We start from the raw sequence: 14,868 nt of genomic DNA, 5'->3' as shown, positions 1-14,868 counted from the left end.
GATGAATGGTGTTGACGACAGATGTTTAACGTCTTATCAAATTTTTACATGAAAGAACATAAGCTTTCTCTTTTAAAAAAATACTACTTATCATCTTGGTCCTTTGTGGATTCCGATCAATTAAAAATGACGTGGTCTTCCATCATCATCTGGTCTCTCTGCAACTCATTTTTCTCCTCCTCATTTCATACATCACAATATTATTATTCTCTCCTTGTGCCATCCTTCTTGTCCGTTTCCTGTTTCCTTTTTCTTTTAACCTCCACATCGCCTCATTTTGAAATTTGTATCAAATAAGCTTTGTGTAATCAAAAATTAATCGATGAATAAAAAGAAAGTGACGAAACTATCACAAATCATACTCGAAGACAAATGTATTGCCGACTTGGACTTTAAAAGACACACCGATGATAAAACACATCATGTAGACACCGAAGTTCGCACTGCCAATGACCATTCGGAAGACGGCGAAAGACCAGAAGGTCGGTGCGAAGGCCACGGAGACGCCGAACACGAGCTGAATGGCGAGACAGATCCACAGGGTCCGACATCGACCAATCCTAGAGTATGGATATGGAATGCAAACAAGTAAAACTTCCTTTATTGTTCATACTGTGAAGTACTGATTAACTATGACCACCAAACGAAGATTGGCCAAAGATCTACACTTCGCTTCTTTAAACTGTCTTGTTTTTAGTTTGCTATGATTGTGACCAATGATTGTACGTTCTCCAACTCTCTGAAATGATTTTGTATACTTTCGTTTTTATAATGTTGTTTAATATATTTTTACAAACAATGCTGGACGACGAGCTCGTCAATGGCGTATTGGCTCTGCTGAAAACTTCTTTTCTCATTTCTACCATAATCATGGAATGCACATTATTAGCGCATGCATTATCAGTTATAATCACAAAATTGCTATTCATGTAAATATCTATAGCAGTGAGGAGGAGCAAAAGTGCTGTAAATACTAGAAATAGACAAGACTCTGAAATGAGGCAGGTGATACTAGGTTTGAATCCTGCTCATTGTTTGTTGCTGTTGTTGTGTTTTTAGGCTGTTTGTTGTTTTCTTCTTGGGGTACCCTCTAACTTTGAAATATTTGAACGGCTATATGTCCATGCTGGGATAATGAAGACTGTAGGGTTATCTGGAGAATAAAGGTTTGAATACAAGATTCCTTACTTTGGACAGTCGAAAATCGAATATTTATGATAGATGCGCCAAGGTGCGTCATGTCCAAATATGCATTCAACAATAACCCTACGCTCGAAACACACCTACCTATCCGCCAGCGACCCAAAGACAAAACTGCCGACCAGCATCCCTACGAACCACATCGATGACGAGATGTCCGACAGGTCCTTACGGTCACACACCAACTCAAACTAAGCAGAGAGAAAACTCATTAGAGAGCATTTAAAAACTGCTGAGTATAACTGATAATAGTGGGGGGCGTAAGGGATTTTTGGTTCAAATTCTTCCAAAAACACCAAAATTTGGCACACATGTAGCCCAAACCCATACTATTTCGATTTTTGATGGGCGCCAAAAAGGGCGCCCTCTGGGGTGGCTATATTGGCAACATCCAATATGGCCGCCATGAAGGTTTAAAGGAGACCTCCGGACGATTTTGAGACTTTTACAGTTACACAACTATAAATCACTTATACCGAGTACAGAGTTTCAGAATATATAGTGATTGGGTTGAGGAATAAAAGTATTTTCAAAATTTACAACAAATTGCAATGAACAAGGATGATGACATGGCAGCCTCACCATAAGAATGCATAAGTTGGGGCTAAAGGAAGCAGAACAAAAGAAGATGGCATGCATACATTCTACACAGGTGAACTTGTTAAGCAAGTAGTATTGTAATGGAATTACACTGCTACATTTCTGAAATATGTGAGGCCCCTATGTCATCAACTCTGTTCAGTGTAATTTGTTTAAGCTCTTTCAGAGTATTGTTTCTCTGCTCAAGGACCACAATAAATTCCACAAATCTATACATGGAGCTGTCGATTTATGTACTACATGATGTGAAATTATAAAAATCGTCTGGAATGCCCCTTTAAAGGTCACCTGCAATTGAAAAATAAAAGGGTTACAATCATTTAAAAAGTCAGGTTAAGAGGTGCTCTGGGTCAAGGAATTCGAATCTTTTTTTTTTTTTTTTTTTATATTTGATTTTGCTGTCCAGGTTGCGTTTGTACTTGTAGATATCAAAACGTCTATCTAAACATGGGATATCATGATTTTATAGAAGTTTAATCATGACTTTATTCAAGTTCAAGTAAGTGTGAGAATAACAAATATACAAAAGAACCAGGTCCACCGTTTCATTCAAAACGAATGGCAGGTTTAGACACGTACATGGGGATACAAAACAACAATATTAGAGTTTACATTATTGCAACCCATATCACACATAGAATATCAGATATTACCGGTGATCAATCAATAAAAACAATAAATACATAATACTATTTCTGTGTTACGATAACAGCAGTGATGTAGTTATCATCCGCAGTATTAATACAATAATCCGCATTAAAATATAATATAATAAATTATACAAATACACATATAGGCCTATATATATGCATATACATACATATACACACACATACATATATACAAAAAAACCCACATAAACCTAATTGTCATCATCATCTCATCAAATCTTCATCAACGTTAATCTTTATTTGGCTCTGTGCCCCATACCCCTACCACATATTATAATTATCAGAACCCATCTTATTTACAACTATCAATCTTTTTCAACCTAAAACCAAAAACTATAAACAAACATTTCTACTTTTTTTTTCAATTACCCATTCACCCATAATATTACAGTGCATCAATACTAATTTCATCTCAACTTTCCAAACATATCATTTAACCTCAAGTTCCTTTCCTTTCCCAACATATGTTTCCCAACGAAGTTGTTTATATGGTCTGAAGTCAACTTATCCTTATAAGGTCACCTAAAGGTCATTTAGGAGTCAAGCCATTGTATTCATAACAAGTTATCTAAAAATGGCTTGCCCATGGTCAATATTCCAGGAATGCCAGCCTTAGTAATAGAATTGCAGTTATCGACGGCTGGAAAAAAAAAGGCATATTTCTTGTGAAGGGCGCCCTCCGGGGCGGCATATTTGCAAAATCCAATATGGCTGCCACCTACGTTTAAAGGCCAGTATAACAATTAAAAACCTTTAAAGTGTTACAATAATTTGAAAAGTCAGCTCTAGAGGTTTTCTGGGTCAAGGAATTCGATTCTGAAGTTGTTTTTATGGTCTGATGTCAACTTTCCTTATAAGGTCTCCCTAAAGGTCATTTGGGGTGAAAACATTATATTCACAATCGGTAATTTAAGAACCCCTTTCTGAGAGTAATAAGGTTGAAGGGATCTTACTCAGATCCTTATTTCACAATCAAATTTGAAGACTCGATAACCCTTCAATTTCATTTTTAATGATTACTGACGGTAATTTCTTTTCTGCATTCTCTTCTTTTTCTTCTCTCATTTCTGTTCTAGTTCAGGGATCCTCAATCACAATAGATTTTCATAACTCAGATTTAAATTCAGTGGAATAATGATTATGAAGATCACTCCTAATCGGAATGAAAAAAGAAATAATTCTGTCGTGTTTTGATACATCAGGTTGGCATCGATTTGCTATTTTCGAACCCGTGTAAGAAAGTTTGATTCTAAAGTCCTTATAAGAATTTTACATACCACCACACCTATAATGCCATTTAGAGAATATGACGGTCTTGGTGACGCCATGGAGGGAACAAGCATATTTCACAGGTGTCACAGTGACACCATTAACGGGGTACAGATTAGATATGCTAAAGCACAATTTTCATGACACCGTCTTGGGTCTATTAAGATTTTATCCAAAGTGCTTGGCCGCGAGTGGGTATGATATCACAAGACTTTATACATTGGTATCTCGATGGTCTGAAGACTATAGGTTGCAACTCTACTCCCCGCAACATCTCTACGACGCACGTCTCCTGGAGACGATCCCAATCTCCAGGATTCGCACGAGAATCGAACATTTTCGATTTTTTTTGCAGAGACTATTTCCGTCTCGGAGACGTCTCTGCGATGTCTCCATCACTGTGGTCAGTTCGTCGGGACTAAATTGGTCTGCAACATCTCCGAGATATCGCGGCATCTTGTGGAGACCGTAGTAACATAATGGCAACGAAATGGAGAATTCATTGAAAAATGACGTTTCTGATAAGTCCCTGCGACTGTAAAAGCCGTGCCAACATCCCCGTGACTTCCAAGCAAATAAGTTGTCCTTTTGTTTGAAGACGTCTCGGACGTCGCCCTGGAAATCGCGTTAGTTGTGACAGCAAAAATAATTTTCTTCAAGAAGCTGGCATTGCGACAATGTGTCCTCCCGTTAGATAGGCCCTCAATTCCCCTCCCACCCCCCACTTTACGTTTGCAGCAATATCATACTACTGACCATGGCTCGTCTGACACCTGCTCTACATTGTGCATTTTCACCTTCATCATTCATCCATTTCATTCATTTTTTCAACTTCCATGTTTTCTACCTCCCAATGCATGCCTTCAAACAGCTGTACTAGTGTACCAGTAATTGCCATGTACGTGTGCCACCTTTACTCCACTCCACTCCCTGAAGTCAGGGGTAACAACCATCATGACCTATGATGTCATGATTGCAGTAGAAACTCATTTCTAGCAGCACTCATCTTCGAAATGTTGATACAGCGCCGCTTGAGCAGATAGGGTGGTTTCTGATGATCTGCTCCCACGTTATGACGAGATGATGCCTACCCTCGTTGACGCTGGCTGCCCCATAAATCTTGTTACTTATCATTCCTTGCTGCACATGAGCACGATTGTTAAAGTAGTTAATGCGTCAGTGAGTTCTGTTTGATGACCCATACTACTTAGGTATTTTGCATGCCACATCAAAGCAAGTTATGAAGTAATGTCGCACCCTGTCAGTACCTGATGTTGGGCTCTGGAAGAAAGGTATGCTGTACAGGAAAGAGCTGAAAAGGTCTTTATCTTTCCAATACCACGACCCACCCGTAACTCTCTCAGATCAAAGGAATTTAAAAAAAGCAGACTGCCAAAAATGTGATGTTATGCTCATCCGTGCAATTGTATACTGTTTTCAGAAAATGCTTTCAGAAAACATTTTGTCATCCGATGTAAGAATATCTTTGCGTAGATCGCATCTAAGTTGTTGGGAAGCTGAAGGGTTGTGAGATCACAATTCCTGTAGGATGTTACCGTCTCGAATCAGGTGCTCAGGATGAGTTTTCTATTCCATTTATTCTTGGAGATCTGTGCGCTGATAAATGAGGGCAGTTCTTTATTTTTCAGTCTTAATTTTCAGGTGCTGTTCCAATCATAATTTGAGATTTGAGTGGTGCCATCACCATCTCTTGTCAGAGGACTGCACATTGTTGCTGCGCAAAAATGTTAAGATGATTTTCTTTAGGATCAGCTTCCCACACAACATCAATAGGTGTTCAGTTTCCCTAGTCATTTGCTCCCTCAGTAAAGAAATGGTTTCATTTGATAAAGAGAGAATGAAAAAAAGATAAGAAAAAACCTTCAGCTGAATTGTCTTCACCTACTCTGATAAGTTACTGGCATTAAAGGACTCTAATAATCGAATTTAGTTAACTGCCCCTAGAATACTGGTCTGACCTGGATTGAGGGGTTCAATTCCCTGGAATCTAAGCTTCGGTCATTGCTTCCTTCACTGAAGAAGCAGACGCTGTCTTGTCAAGGGAGAGAAGGCATACACCAATTTCAGCAGGAGGAGAATCACATCGCTTGCCAGCTGGAAAGTTGCATAATTAACCATGAAAGGTGACGAGGTGGCTCACTCGGTAGCGTATGACTTGCGGTCTAAAGACTCGTGTTCCGGCGCGGGTTCGAATCCCACTTATCTCAAGTCTAGCTGAGCAATGGTGTGAGTTGTCATACCGTCCCCTCTAGTAGAGGTACAACACTTTGCACCTCGATCATCACTAGGATATAAACAAGGCAAGTGCCAAATTGTGTCTCGCCCATTCGCGTACAAGAAAGTAATATTTTTCTAACTCCCAGAAGTTCATTAATCTTTGACCTTTGACCTTTGACCTTGTGGTGACCTTCAACTCTCCAAGGGACATTTACCATCCAAGTTTGGTCACAAACGGACAAAGGGATCAAAAGTTAAGAGCCATAATCGAAACGCGCCATAAAAACTTAGCAATGGGCCCTAAAAATTTGTTGACCCCTATCTGCGATCTTTGACCTTGTGATGACCTTTAATTCCCCAAGGGACATCTACCGTCCAAGTTTGGTCACAAACGGACCAAGGGATCAAAAGTTATGAGCTATAAACAAAACGCGCCATAAAAACTTAACATTGGGCCCTAAAAGTTCGTTGACCCCTGTCTGTGACCTTTAAGCTTTAATATATGACCTCAAATGACCTTTGACCTTACCATGTCATCCCTGATGGCAACATGATATGCAGGTCCCCAAAGTGCATCTACAACCCAAGTTTGGTTGAAAAGGGAGCGATGGTTGCAAAGTTATCTATCATAGGGGAGTCTTGCAGGTAAACTTTAACATTGACCTGAAATAACCTTTGACCTTACCATGTGAGCTCCAACGGCATCATAACATGAATCTATTCTAAGTGCATCCATCACCCAAGTTTGATTGGCATTGTAGCAACATGTGCTGAGTTACGTGTGATAAGAGAGTCTTGCAAGTAAACTTTAACGTATGACCTCAAATGACCTTTGACCTTATCCAGTGACCTCCAACGGCACCATAGCATGAAGGTACCCCAAGTGCATCTATGACCCAAGTTAGGTTGTAATCCAAGCAACTTATGTGGAGTTATTTGTCAAAAGAGAGTCTTGCAGGTAAACTTTAACATAGAAAAGAGTCTTGCACATACTCTTTAATATATTACCTCAAATGACCTTTGACCTCATCACATGAACTCCAACAACACCATAACATGAAGATACCCCTAGTGCTTCTATCAATTAAGTGTGGCTGCCATTGCTGTAACAGTTGCCAAGTTATGCATCATAAGAGAGTCTTGCAGGTAAACTTTAACATTTGTGACGGACGACGGACGGACGCCATTTGGATCCCTTAGTCTCGCCTTCACCTCCGGTGGGAGAGACAAAAAGTGGAAGTCCCGTGTGTGAAAGAATCACATGAAAAGATCCCAAATCGGCGTTCCGTTATCGGAAAACTCAAGGTGCATAACCCGGTAAAGTGGTCCACCCCATGTACATACAACTGGCCAGCTATACAAACAGACCAGCTAGTTGCATACGGGCTATCCAGCTATCTCCTCAGAAGGAAAAATGAAGACATAATAAGATTAGGTGTGTTTATTACCCTCTTTGCCATTGCACCCTGATTCAGCAGCTTGGAATACGATGTCGGCCGTCTTTAAGCATATACATATATATATCATATTGAAACAAAGAGAGGGAAAACTGACCAGAAACAAAATTAATGATAAATAGTGAAAACTTTCAGCAAAGAAAATGAGAAAAGAACACGAAACCAATGGAAACCCGTTTTCTGTGCTCAAAATTTTCACTGTATCATATATGTATATATATATATATGTATATATATATATATATATATATGATATATAATATATTGAATATAATTTTTCATTTATTTGTCATAATCATTATTGGTAATATGTAGGGGGTGGAACCGCTCTGGGCCCTCATTGACCATTGAAGGAGTATGGAAGATATGACAAATGGGACAAAATAGGGGTACCAGTGAATTGCAGTTGAATGTTCACAGACGCCATTTCAAAAAATGCTCAAAATGCCTGATTTGACCCTTATTTGACCTTTAAAGTGACCTTGATTTTCAAAAATGATATCTAGAATCACATTTTCTAACCCCGTAAAATCTTCCACATGGGATTAATAACTTTAATCAACCTTTTCAATTTGTAACTGCAGTTGACCTTCAACCCGGATGGCGGCCATATTGGATTTTACAAATATGGCAGCCCCAAGGGTTTTTAGTCTTGGCGCCCATCAACAAGAGACCCGCGGGTCTAGCGCTCACCTGAGTATCGCAAGTTCACCTTTCACGCAGTCACTAATCTGAATCATTCACAGCTCTACCAAAATTTGACTAGGCATTCTCAAGTAGAAGATGAAAATGTACAATAAGGGCCCAAGTTTTTTAAGATTCCTTAATTTGGGGAGATTGGGGCCCCCTGGGGCCCTCTGGGTGGGGCATTGTGCCCATTTTCATAAATTGAGATCCTGAGCCCCTAGGGATGCTACCTGCCAAGTCTGACGAAAATACATCATGAGGTTTTCAGGAAGAAGATGAAAATGTACAATTCAGGCCCCCATTTGGACCTTCCCAACCACCACCCCCCCCCCCCCTGCCCCCAAGAGGGGCACCCCTGGATCTCCTATGAACAAACTTGAAACTACAGTCATTAATGTACTCACTCATAGTATTATCTTAGCTCTATAACTTCTGATTCTAGAGAAGATTTTTAAAGATTCCTTCATTTTGAAGGTTTGGGCCCCCCTTGGGGCCCCCTGGGTGGGGCATGGTGCCCATTTGAACAAATTGAGATCCTAACCCCCTAAGGATGCTACCTGCCAAGTTTGGTGAAAATGGGTCATGGGGTTCTCAAGAAGAAGATAAAAATGTACAATTTAGGTCCTATTAGGACCCCACCTCACCCCCTCCCCTGGTTCCCAAGGGAGGCACCCCTGATTCTGCCATGAACAAACTTGAAACTGCAGTCATCAATGTACAAACTCATAGTATTAACTTAGCTCTATCACTTCTGGTTCTAGAGAAGAAAATTTTGACAGATTCCTTAATTTTGGGGCGTTTGGGCCCCCTGGGGGCCCCCTGGGTGGGGCATGGTGCCCATTTTAACAAATTGAGTTCCTAATCCCCTAGGGATGCTACCTGCCAAGTTTGGTGAAAATGAGTCATGGGATTCTCAAGAAGAAGATGAAAATGTACAATTTAGGCCCCTTTAGGACCCCACCTCACCCCCTCCCCTGGGTCCCAAGGGAGGCACCCCTGATTCTGCCATGAACAAACTTGAAACTACAGTCATCAATGTACTAACCCATAGTACTAACTTAGCTCTATCACTTCTGGTTCTAGAGAAGAAGATTTTGACAGATTCCTTAATTTTGGGGGGTTTGGGCCCCCCTGGGGGCCCCCTGGGTGGGGCATGGTGCCCATTTTAACAAATTGAGTTCCTAACCCCCTAGGGATGCTACCTGCCAAGTTTGATGAAAATCAGTCTTGGGGTTTTCCAGAAGAAGATGAAAATGTAAAAAGTTTACGCACGACGCACGACGGACGACGGACGACGGACGACGGACGACGCACGACGGACGCCGGACGAAGGGCGATCGCAATAGCTCACTTGAGCCTTTGGCTCAGGTGAGCTAAAAATCGAAAGAGTATGGTATAAGGGACCTATGAGCCAAATTTGGTGCTTTTGGAAGAATCTGAACCAAACAACCCATTTTGAAGCCCCCAGCTATAAAGCATGCATCTACAGTAACAATTCCACCCCATCGAGCATTAATTTGGGGAAAATGGACGCCTATATCTTTCCAGGCTCATTCCATTCTTTCTGTCTTTTCCCTTTTTTTAAGTCGTGCTTCTACTGAATTCGAAGCAAAAGAAGAAATCACATGTACACGACTAACCCGAATTAGCGGAGAATGATGGAGAGCACGTAACTTTAGAATTGTCAGTGGGACAAAAAATAAATCATCTAAAATATTGTGACAGTATGATTGTCGAAGTCCTTTGGAAGATGTGACGAAGCACAGCGCAGAAAGATTAGAAAATTTGAAAAAATTTGTTGTTGTTATAAAATAGATACTGTCAACTTGAAACAGCGTTATTTTACGCCGATATCATGTGAATTGGACCATCAAGATAACGACATAGTGTGTGGCTGCTGACGTATGTACATTTATCAAGAATGCACATTTAAATATCGACAATAAAATACATACCTTGCCAACTTCATACGATGCCGAGAGGAAGAACGCTGCTCCTCATTAGAAAATTGTGTACATTGTCATTGTATATACTTACTTCTATTAAGAACCCATAATCTTGCTCATTTATATTGGAAATATCCCCGTAAAATTTATTTTAGACCGTTCATATTCCTTACATTATTGTGATATAGAATTAAATCGCACAGAACGATTAACTGAAAAAAAATCATAATGATAAAGTCTTGGCTTTTTACCTCCATATTAATGGTGGATTTATATCGACTGGTGTCGAATATCCAACCAGATGAACACGGAATGACGTCGGACTTCACTGGGTCACTGCTAAAGGGCGCGGTCGTGGTCCAATTTTCCTGATCGAGGTCAACCAGCGAAGAGAGCGTCAAACCGGAAACGTTGTACATTTTGCATTGGCTGTGACCGTGTTCCGTGTTGTTCGGGTCTGCTGGCGGGATGCTGGCGTGCCGCTTTGCCTGCGCGCACGCCGTCGGGTCAAGTTGAAAAGAAGTGCAGTTCTCGGCATCCCACTGAGGCACCTGGGGAAGACCATTATGATGACAGACGATGAAGTGTATATAACTCGTTTCAACACGTCTACGTGATGGATGTCCCATCTGCAATGAGCACTGCGGCGTATGTGAAAATCCTGAGCTAATTGGCTGTGGGCACAGTCAATGGGAATGCCAAGGCTTCTTAGCAATCACTTTCTGTCATAGAACATGACCCTTCATTTACATTTTGAAGAAGCTAATCGCTCTTCACCATGGGAACAAGACTATTGACTTTTACCCCTCTCTGCTATAGGATTATTTCCTAACTTGTTTGCAACCATTACACAAAATATTTTTAGTACTCTAATAAACAGGCGAAACGCCAATGAGTGTTCTGTCACTGTATTTGGCATTATTTGCGTGTAATATTTGCCCTTTTTTTTTTTGCACCAGGAAATACTGTCCGCAGCTTCTTGATTAAATGTCACAGGCTGATGACAACGTGATTAAGAGCGATAAAACGACCCATAAAACGAACGTACAACCTTCCACTGAATTCAGATCTCTTGTGACAACCGTTCAAAATGGATTTCCAATATAGTCCATGGGCCAGGCCAGATATTGGTACCATCTGAGGTGGCAATACCTCTTTGGTGTCATTTTGTTTGTCGGGCATAGATATGATTATCAAGCTATGATAGCATTTCCAAATGAGTAGCTTAGTCATAATAAATGAATTTTAAACCAATGTGGTCTCGTTGTTATATCCCTGTACTTCTGAATCGAGACCAACCGCTATACAAAGAAGAGCACTGTCTTCTGTATGTTCCACTGATCTCCCCTCGGAGATCAGTGGTATGTTCACAGGTGTTCTGTTGTAAACGCGGTGCGCTTAGTCTTTATTCAAGGCAGCGAAGGGAATATCCAGGGGTTGTGATGTCCACAGCGCTTAGTCTAATATTCAAGACGGCGAAGGGAATATTCAAAGCTTATAATACAGTGTATATCCCTTTATCTAAAAACGACAATAACAAAAAAGCAATTTCTCGTGAATTTTAGCGTATTTTTCAATTATTAATAATTTTTCGGTGAAAACGCTACGGTGAAAACGCTGATACCACGCCAATGTCACTTTATTTCCATCCAATAATGAAATATTATGCAAAAACAATGTACCGGTACACTACAATACATTATAATTAATAATGTTGTAAATGAACAGAGTGATTTTTGTTTAAAACTGATGTATTTGTTGAGAGGGTGGTATAAAAACAGTATTGATAATCCATTTTATTAGGAACTTTAGATATGATAACGGTACATTGTTCTAGATAAAGACTAAGCGCACCGCGTGACAGCTGTGGACATCATAACCCTTTGGATATTCCCTTCGCTGCCTTGAATAAAGACTAAGCGCACCGCGTTTACAACAGAACACCTGTGGACATACAGAAGGCAGTGCTCGTATTTGTATAGCGGTTAGTTTCGATTCAGAAGTATAGGGATATAAAAACGAGACCAAATTGGTTAAAAATTCATTTATTATGACTAAGCTACTCATTTGGAAATGCTATCATAGCTTGATAAGCGTATCTATGTCCGACAAACAAAATGACACCAAAAAGGTTTTGCCACCTCGGGTGGTACCAACAACCCATTTTTCGGGTCTTGGCCCATGGACTCATATATGGAAATAAATTTCTGCCAAGAAGAGGCTCAACGTGCAGCTATCCTTGAAGAGCTGCTTTGCCAGGCTGCTGCTACAGCTATCGTGCGGCATAAGAGAAAGAAGATAAAGAAAAACAAGAAAGGAAGAAGAAAAGAAAAGACGGTTTGGGTCAAAGATTGGTTATTGCAGAGGACAGACTTTGGTAAATATGAAAAGCTTTTGCAGCAATTACATGATGGAGATATCAAGAGCTTCAAGAACTTCCTTAGAGTGGAACCTTGCCTGTTTCAGGAGCTCATGGGAACCACTTGGTTACTTGTTCGCTAGCAGTGGCGAATCAAATAAAAATGTTAGCGACACAGTATAACGACCGTTTGCGAATTCTTACGAGTATTTTGCGAATGTTTGCAACTGTTAGCGAAAATACAAATTCGCAAAGGTTCGCAAAGAAATTTTGAACATGTTCAAAATTTCTTTGCGACAAGAAACTCTTAGAAAAAACTCTCGAAACTCTTAGAAAAAATCGTCCAACGTCAACTGATCCGATTTGTGTTAGACAATAGGCGTTTTCACGTCAGCCCGGGGTTTCGAAATTGCGCGCTATTTTCTGACTTGGGAAATTTTCCCGATAGCGAAATAGCGCGCTATTAGATAATGTGAATATAAATTAACGCGCTAATTGTATCGCTCTGATGGAGAAAACTTCTCGAGTCCAACTCGGGAAATTTCTGAAATAGCGGGATAGTAGCGCGCTATTTGATAATGTGAAAACGACTCGAGATATTAGCGCGATGCATCCCATTATGCCTAGCGTGTGTGACCCGATCGATAGAGGCAAACTGCACACAAATCACGAGGAATTTTTGAGAGGGCACACACATTACTTATGCTGTTTGCACATAAGGCGTTTTCACATCAGCCCGATGTTTCGAAATAGCGCGCTATTTTCTGACTTGGGAAATTGGAAAATATCTCGAGCTTGGATTTTTATCTGGCTGATGTGAAAACGCCTACTCTCAGCTGTGGAATTAGCTCGACAAAAATTCGGGCTGATTCTCTTCGGGCTGATGTGAATAAGAAATGAAATAGCGCGGTAAATCGCAATCGCGAAAAATTTCTCGAGCTTGGATTTTTATCTGGCTGATGTGAAAACGCCTATTGACATTATCACTCATCAGTCTGGATCTCGAAAATTGCACTCGACAAGCACTGCTGTGATTAAGGTAACAGATGATTGGCTTATGTCACTTGACCATGGCCTGTACACTGGAGCTGTTTTTGTTGACCTCCAAAAGGCTTTTGATCTGGTTGACATTGACATTCTACTGGAGAAGTTTGCTTCTACCTTAGGACTTAGGGGTAAATCCTCAGACGGGTTTCATACTATCTAAAAGGCAGACATATAAGAACTGCAGTTAATGGTACGTTATCATCAGAATTACCGATGACTCATGGGGTACCACAAGGATCTATACTTGGTCCGATATTGTTTTTGTTATTCATAAACGATTTGCCAAACTGCTTCGATAAATCTTCGAAACATTTTTATGCAGACGACACTGTCATCTACTATTCAAATAGAGATCCGAAAATAATAGAACATGTACTTAATGAAGAATTACAGGAATTAAGTGTGTGGATGAATCATAATAAGTTGAAAGTAAACTGTTCAAAAACTGTCTCTATGTTAATCGGCACAAAACATATGCTTCATAAACATAGTGCACTCAACCTAAGAATAAATAACAAATTTATATCTCAAGTTGAAAGTTTCAAGTATCTAGGCAGTATCATTGATTCGCAGTTAAAATGGGACTTATTGGGCAATTGTGTAAAAAGATTAGTAAGATAAGTTTTGTGGGCAGAGTGAGAGGATTCGTCAACGAATCAACTATGAAATTACTGTATAATTCCGTGATTTTACCACATTTTGATTATGGTGATATGATCTGGCACTCAGCAGCCAAATCCCATGTAGAAACGTTACAGAAACTACAAAACAGAGCAGGCAGGATAATATTTAAAGTAAAGTCGTCTGAACATAAATCAATAAGTGAAATTCATGATAATCTGAAGTGGGAAACTTTACAAAGTCGCAGCACAAGGCATGTTTATTTGATGATGTACAAAATTCTTCATGAAATGGCACCTACTTATTTACGTGATAAATTTATTTCCAAAGAAATCGGTTACTCTTTAAGACAATGTGAGAAATTGATTTTACCGAAACCTAATTCTCAAAATTGTAAACGTACATTTTTATATCGTGGTAGTACATTGTACAATGATCTACCTTTGTCTATTTGTCTCAGCAGCCTTACTGATTTCAATAGAGAAATCAAAAATTGTATATGTAGATTTTGAACCGTAAAATAATAGAATTATTGAAATGAATTGATGAATATGTTGTATGTATTTATATGCATATTACCCTATGTCACCAGAGATCTAAGATGAGTCGGGGGGGGGGGGAGGGGGTGTTTGAGGGATTGTTTTGTAATATGATTTTAGATATCATGTTTGGTGTGGATTAAAGACATGTTAGTTATTATATGTTTATAAATCTTGGACCCCATGGAAGAACAGATCTATCATGTTGATAGATCTGAAATGGGCTATCCACCG

The 14,868-nt window shown here is 39.9% G+C and overlaps 1 protein-coding gene across 1 annotated transcript in view; it reads right to left on the bottom strand.

Annotated features, from left to right (window-relative positions):
- The window catches only part of LOC139725624 (organic cation transporter protein-like), a 36,604-nt gene that overhangs the window by 16,368 nt on the left and 5,368 nt on the right, over positions 1-14,868 (bottom strand). The window contains exons 2-4 of the mRNA XM_071636714.1: positions 10,320-10,619; positions 1,288-1,391; positions 406-560 (exon numbers count right to left, since the gene is read on the bottom strand). Of these exons, the coding sequence (XP_071492815.1) occupies positions 406-560; positions 1,288-1,391; positions 10,320-10,619 (559 nt within the window). The remainder of the gene's footprint in view (positions 1-405; positions 561-1,287; positions 1,392-10,319; positions 10,620-14,868) is intronic.

Source organism: Diadema antillarum, unplaced genomic scaffold (assembly GCF_040938485.1).
Source record: "Diadema antillarum isolate AM-2024a unplaced genomic scaffold, OU_Dant_1.0 seq00000053_RagTag, whole genome shotgun sequence".
Classification (NCBI taxonomy): domain Eukaryota; kingdom Metazoa; phylum Echinodermata; class Echinoidea; order Diadematoida; family Diadematidae; genus Diadema; species Diadema antillarum.
The sequence above is the reverse complement of the archived record's forward strand: the minus strand, read 5'-3'. Positions and strand labels throughout refer to the sequence as shown.